The sequence below is a fragment of the Brachyhypopomus gauderio genome, chromosome 3 (genome assembly GCF_052324685.1).
Source record: "Brachyhypopomus gauderio isolate BG-103 chromosome 3, BGAUD_0.2, whole genome shotgun sequence".
NCBI lineage: Eukaryota > Metazoa > Chordata > Actinopteri > Gymnotiformes > Hypopomidae > Brachyhypopomus > Brachyhypopomus gauderio.
In genome coordinates, this window is record NC_135213.1 from 40,354,200 (window position 1) to 40,372,171 (window position 17,972).

Here is a 17,972-nt window from a genome sequence, read left to right on the forward strand (position 1 = left end):
TGGTGGATTTTTCTGGAAGCAATATCACCCAGTGCTCTTTAAGAGATTATCTGATGACAGTTGAAAATATACAGCGCTTTCTGGAAATACATTATATTGAAATGTTAATGTGATTCGGATGAGGAAAGATGCTTTGAAAGAAAGTTATATGTTTGTGTAAAACATGGTTACTGAGATGTTACTGGTGCGTATCATTTATGAGAACAATGTAATAATAGTGAATTTATGTCCCCAGAATAGACACAACATTGTGGCTGTGAAAGAGTGCTCTCCTTTTAAAGCAGCGTTCGTGTGAAAAAGGTTCTGGTGCTCCTGAACGGTTCCTCTCCTGCTCTGCAGAAACGCTCGGAGGTGGCCACTGATGATCGACCCTCAGGGCCAGGCCAACAAGTGGGTGAAGAACATGGAGAAGGCCAACAGCCTGCACGTCATCAAGCTCAGCGACGGAGACTTTGTGCGCACTCTGGAGAACTGCATTCAGTTCGGCACCCCAGGTGACTGGCTGCCTCGCTTCCTCCCGGAGAGTCCATCCAATTACTACTGCAGGCCTTTTCATTTCTTCTCTTCCATTTGTCTTGCATTTGAAGGATTTGTTTTAACAGGTATCAGTTCTAGACTACTGTGTTAGTGATTCACAGCTTGTCCGTATTACAAGGCAGGATTGATTGTCCCCAGTTAATGTTCTTGCTCCTTTCTACTGGAACATTGTTGTGTGTATAATGAGGTCCCAAGCAGATCTTCCCCGTTTCTACCATGTCAGATAAACAGATGCGGCTACTCAGATCAGGTGCAGTACCACTCCCTCTCTCTAGGGGTCTCCCTTCACTAGGAAACTTAAACCGAGATCCAAGCGTGATGCTGGTCGAGATACGCTGGCACACGCGTTCTCTCCTCAGGGAGACGCGTCCCGTTCGCTTCCTGAAGGCACGCTGTCTTGAAACACCCTGCCCTGGCTGCTTCCGGACTTCTGGGCCCCTCACGTGGGCACGCAGCCCAGCATGGAAGCAAAGCTTTGGGGCGAGGGGCCGCGATTCTCCTCACTGCCTGCCAGCCCTTTCCCTGAGAGGAAAGGCCTAAAGGAGAGAGGCGTGGTGGGCTGGGCGGGGCCTCACACCCCAGCGCCCGCCACGTGGGACCCCGCCCTCGCTGTGTGACCCGTGAAGATGAGGGGCGGGTCCTCCACTTGCCACCTCAGAGGCATGTGATCCCTTCGAGGAAATAGCTGTTGTTATGAATCGCAGCTTTCTGTGTGTTATTTATGACTCCTTCACTTCACAAACACATCTCCACAAACTGCAAACCTCAGTACGGGAGAGAGCAAGAGAAAACGGCCGAGATAGAGCATCCCAAACATCTTTAATATGTCCCTCTGATTTTTTTTGTATAGCTTTTATTCAATGCGGTACAGCGCATGTAGCAGGAATGTCGTATCGTAGCGTCTAGATATCGCAATGTATGATGGCAGCAATGTATCGTTACAGCCTTGCTATGCTGTTTCTTGCCTTTCAAGTGTTGCTTGAGAATGTTGGGGAGGAGCTGGACCCCATTCTTGAGCCCTTGCTGCTGAAGCAGACGTTTAAACAGGGTGGAAATGTGTGCATCCGCCTGGGAGACTCCACCCTGGAGTACGCCCCCGAGTTCCGCTTCTACATCACCACCAAGATACGCAACCCACACTATCTACCAGAAACCTCAGTCAAGGTGGGTCCTTACAACACACACACACACACACACACACACACACACACACACACATTTTTATACTTGTCAAGATGTGGGGTCATATAGTTTCTATACGTATATTGTATTTATTAGGGTAATTTTCTAAGTGCATACATTCAAGCTTAACCTCAAAAACCAAAAGAAAATTGGTGTTTTAAGTTTTAAAAGTTAAACACAACTTTGTAAACAGAATTTCACTTTGTCAGGGCCATTTTCAGGGTATTTTTGTCTTGTAAATATAAAACACACACACACACACACACACACACACACACACACACACACACACACACACACACACACACACACAAAACCCTCCCATTCTTCTCACTCATCCTCTGTCCACATTCACATAGCTGTGGCTTAATCTGGAGATGAAAGGCACACAACTTTGAAGAAGAACACAGAATTAGACAAAAAGCCGCAGAAGTACTGTAGAATTACTTAAGGCTGAGATACCAGCTCTGTTGCCCCTCTAGATAAAAGAGAAAAGATTGCTGTCAGAGATTATCATAGGGCCTATCTCACTGTGGTTATCTCTTATTGTGCTCAAAGCCATAAAAGTTGGTGTGAAGTTTCTTGTTTGGTGTCTATAGTTGGTATCCTTGTTGCGTAAGCGTGAATCATCTGAGCTCTGAACTGAGGAGGGTTCAGAGGATGGCTAAGAAGCAGCGCTAGGGTAGGTTAAACCGCTAGCTGTGGGGTAAACCGCTACCTGTGGGGTAAACCGCTAGCTGTGGGGTAAAACCGCTAGCTGTGGGGTAAACCGCTACCTGTGGGGTAAACCGCTACCTGTGGGGTAAACCGCTAGCTGTGGGGTAAAACCGCTACCTGTGGGGTAGACCGCTAGCTGTGGGGTAAAACCGCTACCTGTGGGGTAAACCGCTAGCTGTGGGGTAAAACCGCTACCTGTGGGGTAAACCTCTAGCTGTGGGGTAAACCTCTAGCTGTGGGGTAAACCGCTAACTGTGGGGTAAACCTCTAGCTGTGGGGTAAACCGCTAGCTGTGGGGTAAACCGCTACCTGTGGGGTAAAACGCTACCTGTGGGGTAAAACGCTACCTGTGGGGTAAACCGCTAGCTGTGGTGTAAAACTGCTACCTGTGGGGTAAAACCGCTAGTTGTGGGGTAAAACCTCTAGCTGTGGGGTAAAACCGCTAGCTGTGGGGTAAACCGCTAGCTGTGGGGTAAAACCGCTACCTGTGGGGTAAACCGCGGGCTGTGGGGTAAAACCGCTAGCTGTGGGGTAAACCGCTAGCTGTGGGGTAAACCGCTAGCTGTGGGGTAAAACCTCTAGCTGTGGGGTAAACCGCTACCTGTGGGGTAAACCTCTAGCTGTGGGGTAAACCGCTAGCTGTGGGGTAAAACCTCTAGCTGTGGGGTAAACCGCTAGCTGTGGGGTAAACCGCTAGCTGTGGGGTAAAACCTCTAGCTGTGGGGTAAACCGCTAGCTGTGGGGTAAAACCTCTAGCTGTGGGGTAAACCGCTACCTGTGGGGTAAACCGCTAGCTGTGGGGTAAAACCTCTAGCTGTGGGGTAAACTGCTAGCTGTGGGGTAAAACCTCTAGCTGTGGGGTAAACTGCTAGCTGTGGGGTAAAACCTCTAGCTGTGGGGTAAACTGCGAAAGGCTTTATTTGCACAAATGATGTGATGAGAGTGAAGGTGAGTTGGGCGTTAGCTCCTGATGTTTGGACCATGATGTAGCTCACCTTGGTGTTGAATGTTCAAGACACAATACAATACACAGCAATACACAGCTGCACGGGACAGTGTGTGTGTGTGTGTGTGTGTGTGTGTGCGCGCGCGCGTGTGTGGTGTGTGCTCATGTGTGTGTGTGCGTGTGTGTGCCTCTAATGATTATGTTTCTTCTCAATAAACCCTGTAGAGCTGTAGCAGTGTTTTCATGCAGTGGTCTGATCTGTAGAACATCACAGCGTACGATCCCTTGTGCTCAGAAGCTCCATGTTTCTGTCTCTTCATTTGTACATCAGGATATTATATATTATTGTGTTTTTATTCTCTTTTCGTGGATGTGAACCACAGATTATCAGTTTGCAGCTTTAAGTTCTCATACGAGCTGCATTTTGCTTACACATCTCTGTGCTGCTCAGTCAGGTCATTAGAATGAGCTTTTACTACACTGCTTCCTGGTCCCAGTCTTCCTTCTGTAGGAGCTTCAGGTAATAATCACACTGAATTAATGAAGCATTTCATCCACTTCTGTGGGCAGCGCGTGTTTCTGCCGCTCGGCTGTGACAGATGCTGCCTGACATGCTAAACCTAATCAATTTCAGTCCATTTCAGGGTCTTGCTGCCACAATAGCAATAATGTGTGTTTGTATTGGCTGTCAAAGTGGGAAAGTGAGAAAAAGATTTTCAGAGAATGACACACAAAGCCTGACACTTGTGAGACCTAGCAGTCACCCCTGATCACTGTGACGTTAGCAGACGGAGATGACAGACCTGAGCTTAGCACACAGCATGAGGTTGACCTTCATGAGGTTGAGCTTCATGAGGATGAGCTTCATGAGGTTGAGCTTCATGAGGTTGAGCTTCATGAGGATGAGCTTCATGAGGTTGACCTTCATGAGGTTAACCTTCATGAGGTTGACCTTCATGAGGTTGAGCTTCATGAGGTTGACCTTCATGAGGATGAGCGTCATGAGGATGAGCGTCATGAGGATGACCTTCATGAGGATGAGCGTCATGAGGATGAGCTTCATGAGCTTCATGAGGATGAGCTTCATGAGGTTGACCTTCATGAGGTTGACCTTCATGAGGTTGAGCTTCATGAGATTGACCTTTATGAGGTTGACCTTCATGAGGTTGAGCTCTCAGTCTGCATGGCTAACCATTACCACAGAAGTGCTGGCTGTTAAATGTTGGCTGTGTGTGTAAAGCTGCTTCATGAGCTCAGCTTCTGGACATCAGTTTCAGCTCTCACAGTTGCTGCATCATCTCACATTTTTATTCATCAGGTTTCCTGTTACCTATTCCACCACAGTCAACATGAACTGAAACACGGGCCATGCTTTTAGCATGCGTTTAGGAGAACAACAATTCCACCAACTACCTAATCGCTCTAAAATGTAAACACACAAGCTCAATTTCACAGATGCAGCTGAAGGAGCCATCACCTCCCAGCTGAGTGCGTGGGGTTCTGTGTGTAGGTGACTCTCCTGAACTTCATGATCACTCCGGAGGGGATGCAGGACCAGCTCCTGGGCATCGTGGTGGCCCGTGAGAGACCAGACCTGGAGGAGGAGAAGCAGGTCCTCATCTTGAAGGGAGCGGAGAACAAACGGTACGATCAGGTCCAGCTCCTCGTGAGGTGCCTCTGTCACCGCACGCCTGCAGTCCAGATTCTGGGACATTTGGTACTGATGTTTGTTAAAGAGCAGGTGAGTGGAGGTTTTAGATCTGAGGTCTTCGAGTCAGCTGTGAGCTGGCTCGGCATTAGTGTGTATCAGTGCAAATCTGATGGCAGCAGGAACAACAGCTATTATAGTGGGTGTAGATGAGCCTACACATCACCTACATCACCTACATCTCATCCCCACCTACATCACCTACATCTCATCACCACCTACATCACCTACATCTCATCCCCACCTACATCACCTACATCACCTACATCTCATCCTCACCTACATCACCTACATCACCTACATCTCATCCCCACCTACATCACCTACATCTCATCCTCACCTACATCACCTACATCTCATCCTCACCTACATCACCTACATCTCATCACCACCTACATCACCTACATCTCATCCTCACCTACATCACCTACATCCCATCCCCACCTACATCACCTACATCACCTACATCTCATCCTCACCTACATCACCTACATCACCTACATCTCATCCCCACCTACATCACCTACATCACCTACATCTCATCCTCACCTACATCACCTACATCACCTACATCTCATCCCCACCTACATCACCTACATCACCTACATCTCATCCTCACCTACATCACCTACATCTCATCCCCACCTACATCACCTACATCTCATCCTCACCTACATCACCTACATCTCATCCCCACCTACATCACCTACATCTCATCCTCACCTACATCACCTACATCTCATCACCACCTACATCACCTACATCTCATCCCCACCTACATCACCTACATCACCTACATCTCATCCTCACCTACATCACCTACATCACCTACATCTCATCCCCACCTACATCACCTACATCTCATCCTCACCTACATCACCTACATCTCATCCTCACCTACATCACCTACATCTCATCACCACCTACATCACCTACATCTCATCCTCACCTACATCACCTACATCCCATCCCCACCTACATCACCTACATCTCATCCTCACCTACATCACCTACATCACCTACATCACCTACATCTCATCCCCACCTACATCACCTACATCACCTACATCTCATCCTCACCTACATCACCTACATCACCTACATCTCATCCCCACCTACATCACCTACATCACCTACATCTCATCCTCACCTACATCACCTACATCTCATCCCCACCTACATCACCTACATCTCATCCTCACCTACATCACCTACATCTCATCCCCACCTACATCACCTACATCTCATCCTCACCTACATCACCTACATCTCATCCCCACCTACATCACCTACATCTCATCACCACCTACATCACCTACATCTCATCACCACCTACATCACCTACATCTCATCCTCACCTACATCACCTACATCACCTACATCTCATCACCACCTACATCACCTACATCTCATCACCACCTACATCTCATCATCACCTACATCTCATCACCACCTACATCACCTACATCTCATCACCACCTACATCACCTACATCACCTACATCTCATCCTCACCTACATCACCTACATCACCTACATCTCATCACCACCTACATCACCTACATCTCATCACCACCTACATCACCTACATCACCTACATCTCATCATCACCTACATCACCTACATCTCATCACCACCTACATCACCTACATCACCTACATCCCATCCCCACCTACATCACCTACATCTCATCCCCACCTACATCACCTACATCTCATCCTCACCTACATCACCTACATCACCTACATCTCATCCCCACCTACATCACCTACATCTCATCACCACCTACATCACCTACATCTCATCACCAACTACATCACCTACATCTCATCTCCACCTACATCACCTACATCTCATCACCACCTACACCATCTACATCTCATCCCCACCTACATCACCTACATCTCATCCCCACCTACATCACCTACATCTCATCTCCACCTACATCTCATCACCACCTACATCACCTACATCTCATCACCACCCACATCACCTACATCTCATCTCCACCTACATTACCTACATCTCATCACCACCTACACCATCTACATCTCATCCCCACCTACATCACCTACATCTCATCACCACCTACATCACCTACATCTCATCACCACCTACACCACCTACATCTCATCATCACCTACATCACCTACATCTCATCCCCACCTACATCTCATCACCACCTACATCACCTACATCTCATCACCACCTACATCTCATCACCACCTACATCACCTACATCTCATCACCACCTACATCACCTACATCTCATCACCACCTACACCACCTACATCTCATCACCACCTACATCACCTACATCTCATCACCACCTACATCACCCACATCTCATCTCCACCTACATCACCTACATCTCATCATCACCTACATCACCTACATCTCATCACCACCTACATCACCCACATCTCATCTCCACCTACATCACCTACATCTCATCACCACCTACATCTCATCACCACCTACATCACCTACATCTCATCACCACCTACATCACCTACATCACCCACATCTCATCTCCACCTACATCACCTACATCTCATCACCACCTACATCACCTACATCTCATCACCACCTACATCACCTACATCTCATCACCACCTACAACACCCACATCTCATCTCCACCTACATCTCATCATCACCTACATCACCCACATCTCATCTCCACCTACATCTCACCACCACCTACATCGCCTACGTCTCATCACCACATACATCATCTACATCACATCACCACCTACATCACCTACATCTCACCACCACCTACATCTCATCTCCACCTACATCACCCATATCTCATCTCCACCTACATCTCACCACCACCTACATCGCCTACATCTCATCTCCACCTACATCACCTACATCTCATCAACACCTACATCACCTACATCTCATCTCCACCTACATTGCCTACATCTCATCTCCACCTACATCACCTACATCTCATCTCCACCTACATCACCTACATCTCATCTCCACCTACATCTCATCACCACCTACATCACCTACATCTCATCACCACCTACATCACCCACATCTCATCTCCACCTACATCACCCACATCTCATCACCACCTACATCACCTACATCTCATCACCACCTACATCACCTACATCTCATCACCACCTACATCACCTACATCTCATCTCCACCTACATTGCCTACATCTCATCTCCACCTACATCACCTACATCTCATCTCCACCTACATCACCTACATCTCATCTCCACCTACATCACCCACATCTCATCTCCACCTACATCTCATCACCACCTACATCACCTACATCTCATCTCCACCTACATTGCCTACATCTCATCTCCACCTACATCACCTACATCTCATCTCCACCTACATCACCTACATCTCATCACCACCTACATCACCCACATCTCATCTCCACCTACATCTCACCACCACCTACATCGCCTACATCTCATCACCACATACATCATCTACATCACATCACCACCTACATCACCCACATCTCATCTCCACCTATATCTCATCTCCACCTACATCTCATCTCCACCTACATCACCTACATCATCACCAAATACATCACCTACATCTCATCTCCACCTACATCTCATCACCACCTACATCACCTACATCTCATCTCCACCTACATCGTCTACATCTCATCACCACCTACATCACTTACATCTCATCTCCACCTACATCACCTACATCTCATCTCCACCTACATCACCTACATCTCACCACCACCTACATCACCTACATCTCATCACCACATACATCACCTACATCTCATCACCACATACATCATCTACATCACATCACCACCTACATCACCTACATCTCACCACCACCTACATCACCTACATCTCATCTCCACCTACATCGCCTATATCTCATCTCCACCTACATCGCCTACATCTCATCTCCACCTACATCGCCTACATCTCATCTCCACCTACATCACCTACATCTCATCACCACCTACATCACCTACATCTCATCCTCACCTACATCACCTACATCACCTACATCTCATCACCACCTACATCACCTACATCTCATCACCACCTACATCACCTACATCACCTACATCACCTACATCTCATCATCACCTACATCACCTATATCTCATCACCACCTACATCACCTACATCACCTACATCACCACCTACATCACCTACATCCCATCCCCACCTACATCACCTACATCTCATCCCCACCTACATCACCTACATCTCATCCTCACCTACATCACCTACATCTCATCCCCACCTACATCACCTACATCTCATCACCACCTACATCACCTACATCTCATCACCAACTACATCACCTACATCTCATCTCCACCTACATCACCTACATCTCATCACCACCTACACCATCTACATCTCATCCCCACCTACATCACCTACATCTCATCCCCACCTACATCACCTACATCTCATCTCCACATACATCTCATCACCACCTACATCACCTACATCTCATCACCACCTACATCACCTACATCTCATCTCCACCTACATCACCTACATCTCATCACCACCTACACCATCTACATCTCATCCCCACCTACATCACCTACATCTCATCACCACCTACATCACCTACATCTCATCACCACCTACACCACCTACATCTCATCACCACCTACACCACCTACATCTCATCCCCACCTACATCTCATCACCACCTACATCACCTACATCTCATCACCACCTACATCTCATCACCACCTACATCACCTACATCACCTACATCTCATCACCACCTACATCACCTACATCTCATCACCACCTACATCACCTACATCTCATCACCACCTACATCACCCACATCTAATCTCCACCTACATCACCTACATCTCATCATCACCTACATCACCTACATCTCATCACCACCTACATCACCCACATCTCATCTCCACCTACATCACCTACATCTCATCATCACCTACATCACCTACATCTCATCACCACCTACATCACCTACATCTCATCACCACCTACATCACCTACATCACCCACATCTCATCTCCACCTACATCACCTACATCTCATCACCACCTACATCACCTACATCTCATCACCACCTACATATCATCACCACCTACAACACCCACATCTCATCTCCACCTACATCTCATCATCACCTACATCACCCACATCTCATCTCCACCTACATCTCACCACCACCTACATCGCCTACGTCTCATCACCACATACATCATCTACATCACATCACCACCTACATCACCTACATCTCACCACCACCTACATCTCATCTCCACCTACATCACCCATATCTCATCTCCACCTACATCTCACCACCACCTACATCGCCTACATCTCATCTCCACCTACATCACCTACATCTCATCAACACCTACATCACCTACATCTCATCTCCACCTACATTGCCTACATCTCATCTCCACCTACATCACCTACATCTCATCTCCACCTACATTGCCTACATCTCATCTCCACCTACATCACCTACATCTCATCTCCACCTACATCACCTACATCTCATCTCCACCTACATCACCCACATCTCATCTCCACCTACATCTCACCACCACCTACATCGCCTACATCTCATCACCACATACATCATCTACATCACATCACCACCTACATCACCCACATCTCATCTCCACCTACATCTCATCTCCACCTACATCTCATCTCCACCTACATCACCTACATCATCACCAAATACATCACCTACATCTCATCTCCACCTACATCACCTACATCTCATCTCCACCTACATCGTCTACATCTCATCACCACCTACATCACTTACATCTCATCTCCACCTACATCACCTACATCTCATCTCCACCTACATCACCTACATCTCACCACCACCTACATCACCTACATCTCATCACCACATACATCACCTACATCTCATCACCACATACATCATCTACATCACATCACCACCTACATCACCTACATCTCACCACCACCTACATCACCTACATCTCATCTCCACCTACATCGCCTATATCTCATCTCCACCTACATCGCCTACATCTCATCTCCACCTACATCGCCTACATCTCATCTCCACCTACATCGCCTACATCTCATCTCCACCTACATCACCTACATCTCATCACCAACTTCATCACCTACATCTCATCACCACCTACATCACCTACATCTCATCTCCACCTACATCACCTACATCTCATCCCCACCTACATCGCCTACATCTCATCTCCACCTACATCACCTACATCTCATCACCAACTTCATCACCTACATCTCATCACCAACTTCATCACCTACATCTCATCACCACCTACATCACCTACATCTCATCACCACCTACATCACCTACATCATCACCAAATACATCACCTACATCTCATCCCCACCTACATCGCCTACATCTCATCTCCACCTACATCACCTACATCTCATCACCACCTACATCACCTACATCTCATCACCACCTACATCACCTACATCTCATCACCACATACATCACCTACATCTCATCACCACATACATCATCTACATCACATCACCACCTACATCACCTACATCTCATCACCACCTACATCACCTACATCTCATCTCCACCTACATCACCTACATCTCATCACCACATACATCATCTACATCACATCACCACCTACATCACCTACATCTCATCACCACCTACATCACCTACATCTCATCTCCACCTACATGTCCCACAGGCAGCTGCAGGAGATCGAGGACAAGATCCTGGAGGTTCTCTCCTCATCCAAGGGAAACATCTTGGAGGACGAAACGGCCGTGCAGATCCTCTCCTCCTCCAAGGTCCTGGCCAATGAGATCTCGGAGAAGCAGGCTGTCGCTGAGGCGACGGAGCGCAAGATCGATGAGACGCGCATGGGCTACACGCCCGTCGCCGTCCACTCAGCCATCCTGTTCTTCTCCATCGCCGACCTGGCCAACATAGAGCCCATGTACCAATACTCACTCAACTGGTTCATCAACCTCTTCATCCTCTCCATCGACCACTCCGACAAGAGTGATGTTCTGGATAAGAGGTACCTGCCTGGGTCACATGACTGCCGGTTTCCAAATACCCCCTGCATTGGCGGTAGATTCTTGTGTGCATGCGGGAGCGTTCAGTAGTCTCCTTGTGTAATAGCAGCAGACAGGGACGAGAGGCCAGATTTGTGGGTATATATTGGTGGGAGCACATTGCAGCTGTAGTCCTGTCAGACTGCTGTTAAATAACACAGGAGAGGGAAGACCCAGCATGCTGTACTGGGACTATCCTTAGACTATTTGTTTTAGTGGGAAACCAAAATAAATAAAGCAGTGTCTAAAACGATCACCACCATCATCTGTGTAATATCAGTGTCCAAAAGAATCATTGGCATCGTCTGTATGTTATATCAGTGCCTAAAAGAATCACAGTGTTCTGTGTTACGTCAGTGTCTTAAAGCATAATCGCCATCGTCTGTGTGTATCAGTGTCTGGACACCAGTTGGACAGCAGCTGTATCTTCCCCATCAGACTGGATGAGTGGAGACACTTTTAATGTTGGTGAAACTCCAGCGTCTCATGGCTGCAGACTGATCAGAGAGAAAACTTTCCCTCTGTTCCACTGCAAAAGTTTTTAAAAGAGTGCAGATGAAGCCGTTGCTGCCGTGCACAGATGCTTATCGCCGCGGCAATGTCTTAAACGGTCAGCGTGGCTGCTTCAACACGCTTTGAAGCTTCAGTGAAGTGCTGAGCAGCTGAACCGCTGAGACTTCAGTCCAGATGTCTGGGCAAACGGGAAACGCCAATCACACAGACGGCTGATGCATCAAATCAGGAAAAAGATCAGAGAGCACATTGTTGATTTTGATCAACAGTTTTGATAAAAGTTTTCTATAGCGTACAAAATGACTACCAGACCACAATCTTAAGTGACTTTTCTTTTCAGATTCTTAAAAAATTATAATAATTACTGCGTTACTGTCATTCCATTTGTAAAACGCTGAAGACGTGTCACTTTACTGAAGATACATTTAGAATCATAGATGATAATTGGTGTCTTTTTGAAGCTGTTCCTCTGAGCTGCTAGTGGACAGTGTGCACTACAGGGGAGATTACGCCTATAGATTATTTCAGACCAGAAAGACACAAGTCATGTAAAAAAAGACAGAAGGCTTCTATCATCTGAAAAAGGAGGATGAGAAGGAGATTATTTGTCCAAAAATGTTTCTATTGTCCTTTATCTTACTGTCATTACCCAAAGACCTTTGTTGGTTCTCCATTTGGTATTACATATTGCTTGTGTATTCATGTACTACTTGTTTTGATGGACAGATTGCAGATTCTGAGGGATCACTTCACCTACTCGCTGTATGTGAACGTTTGTCGATCTCTATTTGAGAAGGACAAACTCCTCTTCTCCTTCAGCCTCAATGTTAATCTGCTGAAACACAACAAGCTTGTGAGTGCTGCATCTACACATGCAGACTGATACATATACACACACATACACACACATACACACATATATATACATTTACATTTATGGCATTTAGCAGACGCTCTTCTCCAGAGCGACTTACAAAAGTGCTATGTAGTTGCTTGGAATCTCCAAGGTAGAATAGATAGTCCTGAACACAAGGTACTCTAAGCTGGAAAAACCACTAGACGAAAGTCAAATGATACCTAACAATTATACCTGAATATACACATCACCTGAGGAAAAGACAGTAAACAATTCCTATAACCCAACAATTATGCACAATACCTGAGAAAAAGACAGTAAGCAATACCTGTAACTAACACCTGAGGAAAGAGACGATAAAGTACAATAGACAAAGCATAATTATGCAAAGTGCACTTGAAAGAGGTGGGTCTTCAGTCGGCGTCTGAAGACAGCAAGTGACTCCGATGTTCGGACACACAAGGGAAGTTCATTCCACCACCTTGGAGCCAGGACAGAGAAAAGTCTGGATGCTTGTCTCCCATGTGTCCTGGGTGATGGAGGGAAGATTAGGGTAGTGTTAGTTGTTTTTTTTTATTTTTTTTATGGCATTTGGCAGACGCCCTTATCCAAAGCGACTTACATTTTTATCTCATTTTTTTTTTATACATGTGAGCAATTGGGGTTAGGTGCCTTGCTCAGGGGCACCTCAGTCATGGCCTCAGGTCTGGGAATCAAACCCACGACCCTCCGGTCACAAGACCAGTTCCCTACCACCAGGCCATCACTGCCCTCGTGTATATGTACACACACATATATACACATATACACACACACACGCATATACACACACATATATACACATACACACACACACACACATATACACATATACACACACACATATATACACACACATATACACATATACACACACATATACACACATATATACACACATATACACATATACACACACATATATACACATACACACACATAGACACACACCCATATACACACATACACACACACACATATACACACATATATATACACATACACATATATACACACACATACACATATATATATACACACATACACATATATATACACACAGATATACACATATATACACATACAGATATACACACACACATATATATACACACAGATATACACATATATACACATACAGATATACACACATACACATGCATAGACAGACAAGCACACAAGCACTCAGATATACATTCAAGTGCACAGATATATGGTCATATAGGTTTGCAATCAACACATTTTAGCTTAGCTTAAATTTTGATTAAATGTTTGTTTTTTACCTTAACAAAAATATATAAAGAAAGTGTTAAATCAAATATTGCAAATATTTAACGAGAGCCATTAACATTCATATAATTACAACTCATCTCTAAAGTTCCAGATAGTAAATAAGCTTTTCTAAACTCACAGTCTCAGGCTCACGGCCCCGTGGTGTTTAGTGCTTCCTCTGCTCTGACACATGGTTCAACTCATGCACAGCTTGCTAATTAGCTTAATGAGCTGAACAGTGTGCATTAAGACAAGGAAACCACTACCCGCCTTCCGGACCTGTAGTCTTCTACATTGTCCTAGTCGGTGCCATTGAAATCTAATTTGTTTGTGGGTTGTGTTGTGTATTTTATTAATATTATTATTCTTATTATTACTATTATTATTTCCACAAACATTATGAAAAAATGACAAATGCTGATTAAAATGATCAAATGTTTGCTCATAAAATGCTCAGCATTGTAAACAACAACCTCATTACAATTTGGACTGTAACGTATACACTCACAATAATGAATGATCACAATAATGTATTTGGATTGTAATGTATTCACTCAGTAATGAATGATCACAATAATGTATTTGCTGCAAAGAGTGACAGAGGTTGTTATAATGTGATGGTGATTTTGGCCCCTCTTGTAGGTGGAGGAGAGGGAGTGGCGTTTCCTGCTGACGGGGGGCGTGGGCCTGGATAACCCCCACCCCAACCCCTGCACCTGGCTGCCCACTGTGGCCTGGGATGAGATCTGCCGTCTGGACGAGCTGGGGGGCTTCAGGGGTCTCCGCAGGGACCTGAGTCGCCTCACAGACGGCTGGAAAAACGTCTACGACAGCAAGGTGCCCATCACGTGTGTGCAGAACGCACCATGACCAGAGAGAGAGCTGGTGGTCGACACAGACGCTTTTACTCAACCTGTTGATCACAGAGATTCTGTAGGTTTTAAAACACTGAGATGAGTGCAGTTGTTGAACTCTGTTTCCCAGGAGCCACACCATACCCCTTTCCCTGGAGAATGGGAGGAGAAACTGGGCCAGTTTCAGAGGATGCTGGTGGTTCGCTGCCTGAGACCAGACAAGGTGAAACAGTCATGCCTCTTGTCACCTTTTGCTGGTTCGTTCATATTTTCCAGCCTAAATCACACCTTCATGCTACTTTAAGAGCTGGACTACTTGATACTGTAATTGGATGAATCTGTAGCCTCCAAAATTATGAAAACCTATTTTAAGGAAAGGTGGAAAATATTACAGATGTTTAAATGTGTATATTGTTTATGGCTTTTTTTATATTGACTTAAGCCATTTATAGTCAGTTGAAGTTTAAAACAGGAAAATAATAACAACAGTAATGTTGAATTTTGAAGCTTGAATTGGATTAGGTAAAAAAAAATGGTGTGTGTGTGTGTGTATGTATGTATATGTATATATGAGAGAGAGTGAGAGAGTGAGAGAGAGAGAGAGAAAGAAAGAGAGAAAGAGAGAGAGAGTTTGTTTATCACAGACAGAAGATGAGGTACGAGGTAGGATGTCAGCACAAGCCCAGTTTATTTAAAGACACAAAACAAACGTTAAATACATCAGATGCTGAAGGGCAGGGGATGATGCAATATCGGATCAGGAGACAGGACCAAAACAAACGTTAAATACATCAGATGCTGAAGGGCAGGGGATGATGCAATATCGGATCAGGAGACAGGACCAAAACAGTGGCACATGGTGCTCAGCACGATGGGGGCCAAGCAAAGAACAAAACCAAAACCAACACAAGTGTCACAGAAGCTGAGGGGGAAACTGTGACAATAGTCGTGTTTATTCTATTTTATCCTTGATGCTCAGTGGGATATGTCTAGTTTAGTCCCTTTTAATCATGCTACAGGGATAGGGGTATCTAGTCCAGTCTGTTTTAACCAATATGCAAAATGGGTATGTCTAGTTCCGGCTATTTTAAGCATCTAAATTGAATTCCATGCACTTAAACGTATTGCCTGGGTTCTCAGGATCACCACTGTGGAATCAGCCCTCCTTAAGGGATGTTATTCTTTCTTCCTAGTGAATCATAGCCACATGATCCAAAAATGAATGTGGGAGTTTAAACAGGGATCCATATAAATGTGATAAATGGTTCCCCAGTGCATGACTAGGTAATCATCGCTTCTGATATGCTATAAGCAATATATGCATGTTGCTGAGGTTGGAGTTTCTGTAGAAACACTAAAACAAAGATGAAAGTCTTCTGCATCTTCTGTGCCTTTAGATTCACATATGTATGGTGCAATCTTATGCTTGCATTAACATCTTATCTACGGTAATTGCACAATGCAAATGAGTTACGTCAGTCAGCCATCACTTAAACAACTAAAGTAAATTACATTGGTTAAATCTACAGTGTCTGGTCGAGTAAGTCATTGTGGAAGATGGTATGGAATTTGCGGGGTTCTCTGCTGATTTGACCCCATCACACTCACATTGCAAAGAGTGTTGTGTGTTGTGTGCTATGTATGCTTGTGCTATATGTTGTGTTTTTGTACATGTGCTTTTTCCATTCCAGACTTAATATCCATTACATTACATTAGTTAAGCATCTAGTTAGCTAGCTTAACATTATTAATCTGGCTTAATCTTTCTCTGTTGGCAATAACTCCAGCTAATGCTACCTAGCTAGCAAGCAGAGGTAGGCATTCCAAGTTCAGAAAGTAAAAGTCCTTCCCAGGATTTTATTCAAGCTTGCTGGATTTTCTGATTAGTGGCAGGTAAAATTTGTGGAATCAACACAATTCAGGAAGCCTGGGCAAAATCCTGGTGAGGACTTTTACTTTGTGAACCTGGAATGCCCACTTCTGCTAGCAAGCTAACATTAGCTAAGGTACAACAAGCTTTCGGTGTGATTTTTTTATCTGCTCTTATTTATTTGATTTGATCTTAAGTGGTTTTATTTGCTTGCTAAAAAGATCAAAGAAATTCACTCTTTAGTATTGTATGTGTAAAACAAGCCAATAATAATTGATATATTAGTGTGTAGAAGCTAATAATCTCAAAAATAGCTAGCTAATGTTGGTTACCAAGTTGATGTTAGTTCATTTGAAATTAAATTAAGGCTAAACAATTATTTT

The 17,972-nt window shown here is 45.1% G+C and overlaps 1 protein-coding gene across 3 annotated transcripts in view; it reads left to right on the forward strand.

The window, feature by feature from the left end:
- dnah7 (dynein, axonemal, heavy chain 7) overlaps positions 1 to 17,972 on the forward strand; it is a 113,487-nt gene that overhangs the window by 72,291 nt on the left and 23,224 nt on the right. For all 3 annotated transcript variants that reach the window (XM_076998363.1, XM_076998362.1, XM_076998364.1), the window contains 7 exons: positions 340 to 494; positions 1,511 to 1,701; positions 4,893 to 5,026; positions 11,813 to 12,148; positions 13,425 to 13,551; positions 15,508 to 15,702; positions 15,850 to 15,942. In XM_076998363.1, the coding sequence (XP_076854478.1) occupies positions 340 to 494; positions 1,511 to 1,701; positions 4,893 to 5,026; positions 11,813 to 12,148; positions 13,425 to 13,551; positions 15,508 to 15,702; positions 15,850 to 15,942 (1,231 nt within the window). The remainder of the gene's footprint in view (positions 1 to 339; positions 495 to 1,510; positions 1,702 to 4,892; positions 5,027 to 11,812; positions 12,149 to 13,424; positions 13,552 to 15,507; positions 15,703 to 15,849; positions 15,943 to 17,972) is intronic.